This window comes from Nanorana parkeri, unplaced genomic scaffold, assembly GCF_000935625.1.
Source record: "Nanorana parkeri isolate BGI_ZX_2015 unplaced genomic scaffold, ASM93562v1 scaffold351, whole genome shotgun sequence".
NCBI classification, from domain to species: domain Eukaryota; kingdom Metazoa; phylum Chordata; class Amphibia; order Anura; family Dicroglossidae; genus Nanorana; species Nanorana parkeri.
In genome coordinates this window covers 1,195,334-1,198,293 of record NW_017306619.1, presented here as the reverse complement: position 1 = coordinate 1,198,293, position 2,960 = coordinate 1,195,334, and the positions used below count along the sequence as shown (strand labels likewise).

Genomic DNA, 2,960 nt, shown 5'->3' with positions numbered 1-2,960 from the left:
GGGGGGGGCTTTTAACCCCCCCCCCCCCCCATGTGATAGCAGTCAAAAGTAAAGTTAAAAAAAACAAACAGTTTTTTAAATTAAAATTGAATAAAATAAATCAAAAAATAATGTAAAAAAATTTCTTAAAGTCCCCCTCCCCGTGAGCACGCGCGTCGCCACGTAAACACGCGTCGGGTGCGCCTACATATGAAAACGACGAACGCGCTACACATGTTGGGTATCGCCGTGCACGCCGGAGTGAGAGCAATAATTCTAGGGCCAGTATTTTGGGGTATCTCTAAATTGATGACCTGTGGGGGCTTTTAAAGCGTCTTCTATGGACTTTTTGGGGTACTGCAGTTATTCGCCGTTTCACGGACGCACGCAATTTGTAAACTGGGCATGTTGGGTATCGTTTTACTCGTTGTAACCTCATCTTTTATATTCATTAAAAAAATGGGTATTTTATTGTGTTCTGGGGCATTTAATTACATTTGTCACTAAATTTGGGGGTTTAATAAGGAGTTGCGCTAATATTGCGCAACATAATAATTTGCAACTATCACCATTTTATTCTATAGGGTCTTGGCATTCAGAAAATATATAATGTTTGGGGGTTTTAAATAATTTTCAGGCCTAAAATGTGGAATATAACATGGGTGCAAAAAATGGAAAAAAGGCCTCAGTCATGAAGGGGTTAAGGTCTCCATAGTTGTTATGGGGATCACCTATAATATTACGTTGTTCTAGAAGGAGCCTCAGTGTGCTCGTGAAGGAACCTTCTCACTAGAAGGAACTTACTTGGAAGGACGTCGCCCTTCATTGCAAATCTTACCTGCAGGAAGTAGGAGCTCAGTGGCTCTTCCTTGCTCTCCTCGTTGTAGTAAAGTCCACCAGCCACGAAAATCTGGTTCTCTTTTGTGACCAAACTGACGTGATTCTTAGGGATCTGAGCGGACAACGAGGCAAAAAAACATTCGTTGGCAATTGGGTCATAGGCCACGGCTCCGGTGTCGCTGATCATGAAGATAAGGTCCTTCAGGAACATGCCGAATCTCAGAGTGTCATTTAGAATTCCCGGTAAGACTTCTTCGTCCTCCTCCTCTTCCTCCTTCACGTCACCATTGACAACTTTCTCCCCGTCTTTGCTCTGCGGCGCCGCTTTCTTTCTGAGCACCGGTAGTTTGCCGCCTTGGGCGTCGGTGACCATCTGGAGCTTTTTCAAGAGTTCGGAGTTTGACTTGACCAGCTCGTGTTTCTCCACATTGTTCTTGATGTAGTCTTCGGGTATCAGGCGAAACCGAACGCTTTCAAAGACGACCGGCAAGTCCTTGACCCGGTTCTCTTTATCCTTGGCCGCCCACTTCATGACCACCTGAAATACATCCTCTTCCTTCTCCACGTTGAGGGAGTCGCTGGAGATAACAGCAATGAGCTCATCGGGGGAGAGCTGGCTGAACTCCTCGTCCCTGGTGATGAGGTTAAAACGATCGCAGAGGAAATCGCGCGCCGAGACCGCCAGGCGAGGGCAATCCAACATGAGGCCCAGCCGGAAGATAGCCAAGCAGTTACTAAGGCACAGTTTCTTCTGAAGGAATGATACGCACACAGTGAATATGGAAGGGATCTGGAGCATGTTGGCCACTGAGAATATATCCTGGACATTTTTCTCGGTGATCTCGATCTCCGAGGTGTAGATGTAGTGAAGGATCTTCCCCATCACGTCGGGATCCACGTCTTCAAGGTCGATCTCCTTCTTCTTGCTCTCTTCTAAGTCCGAGAGGAACATGGCACGAAAGTAGGGGCTGCAGGCTGCCAGGACCAGGCGGTGGCAGGGGAACTCTTTTCCCTGGATCCGCAAAACGCAATCTATAAATTTATTGTGGTCCAGCATATCCTTGAGCCCGTCTTGAAGAAGAGTTTGCTGGTAGAGCCGCAGCTCTTCGGCTTGTTGGTTGGGAAGTGCCATTTTCAAAGGAGGATCAGTTTCTTCTCTATGCCCACAGAGCCTGGGCGGACAGGTCTTTCCACGGCTGTGAATGAATCTCAGATGGCACTTTCTTACCTCTGACACTCCAACGCAAAGTCCTGCTATTACAGCTGACCACGCTCATCAGCTGCCTGTCTATATATATATATATAGTAACAGCATTACAAAGCAGTGGAATTATGACTGTAACGTGATCACTACTTGACGTGACACATTGGACAACTAGAGGGGACAGCTGCCTTCACCAGGAGGGAACACCAGACATTCTTCACCCAAGCGTGACTCATCACTCGAGGTCCTACCCAGGTCCTTGTTACCAAGAAGGGCTGTGACCAGTTTTCACATTGAAATTGTTCAAGGGTCCCAGATCCAGATTCATGACTCCGAGGCTGAAATGTTTTCTGATCTCACCTTTGTAACAGAAGCCGACGGAAGCTCTATTCAGATCCTGAATGTTCCATCACACGTGCCTGAAAGTCCACAACGTCCAACCGAGATTCCTTCTCCATAATAAAAACAAAAAATATAATTGGGCCTGCCGGCAATTATCCCAATTTCACTTTCTTTGCCTAAATTATCCCCCAAATCTCGAGCTCAGGAACTCTGGGTATATCAATAGGCGCCAGGCCATCGTTCCACTCTGCAAGATCCCAGTTACAGGCTGTCCCCGGGGGTTACGAACAAGATAGGGACTGTAGGTTTGTTGAATTTGTGTGTAAGATGGAACAGGTAAATTTTTTAGTTTTGGATAGGGAAGAGATAACCCCCCGTAACATTTGTTTTGCTGTCCTCACAGGGGCTCTAATCCTCCTCCAAACTAGTCAAAACTAAACAAAAATTACATTTGCATGGAGTTCTACTTTGTTTGCACAATTTCCTGTGATGTACAGTACCTGGTCCAGAAGAAGAGGCGGGCACTCCTCGTCTGCACATCTTACAACTTCCTGTAATGTCTAGGAGGTACAGTACTACGAACGTCGGCGCGAGC

General features: G+C 46.6%; 1 protein-coding gene across 1 annotated transcript in view; it reads right to left on the bottom strand.

Moving 5' to 3' along the window:
* KLHL40 (kelch like family member 40) overlaps positions 1-2,040 on the bottom strand; it is a 13,872-nt gene extending 11,832 nt beyond the window's left edge. The window contains exon 1 of the mRNA XM_018558646.1: positions 818-2,040. Coding sequence (XP_018414148.1) covers positions 818-1,951 — 1,134 coding nt within the window. The 5' untranslated portion in view covers positions 1,952-2,040. The remainder of the gene's footprint in view (positions 1-817) is intronic.
* Between the last annotated feature and the right edge of the window lie 920 nt (positions 2,041-2,960).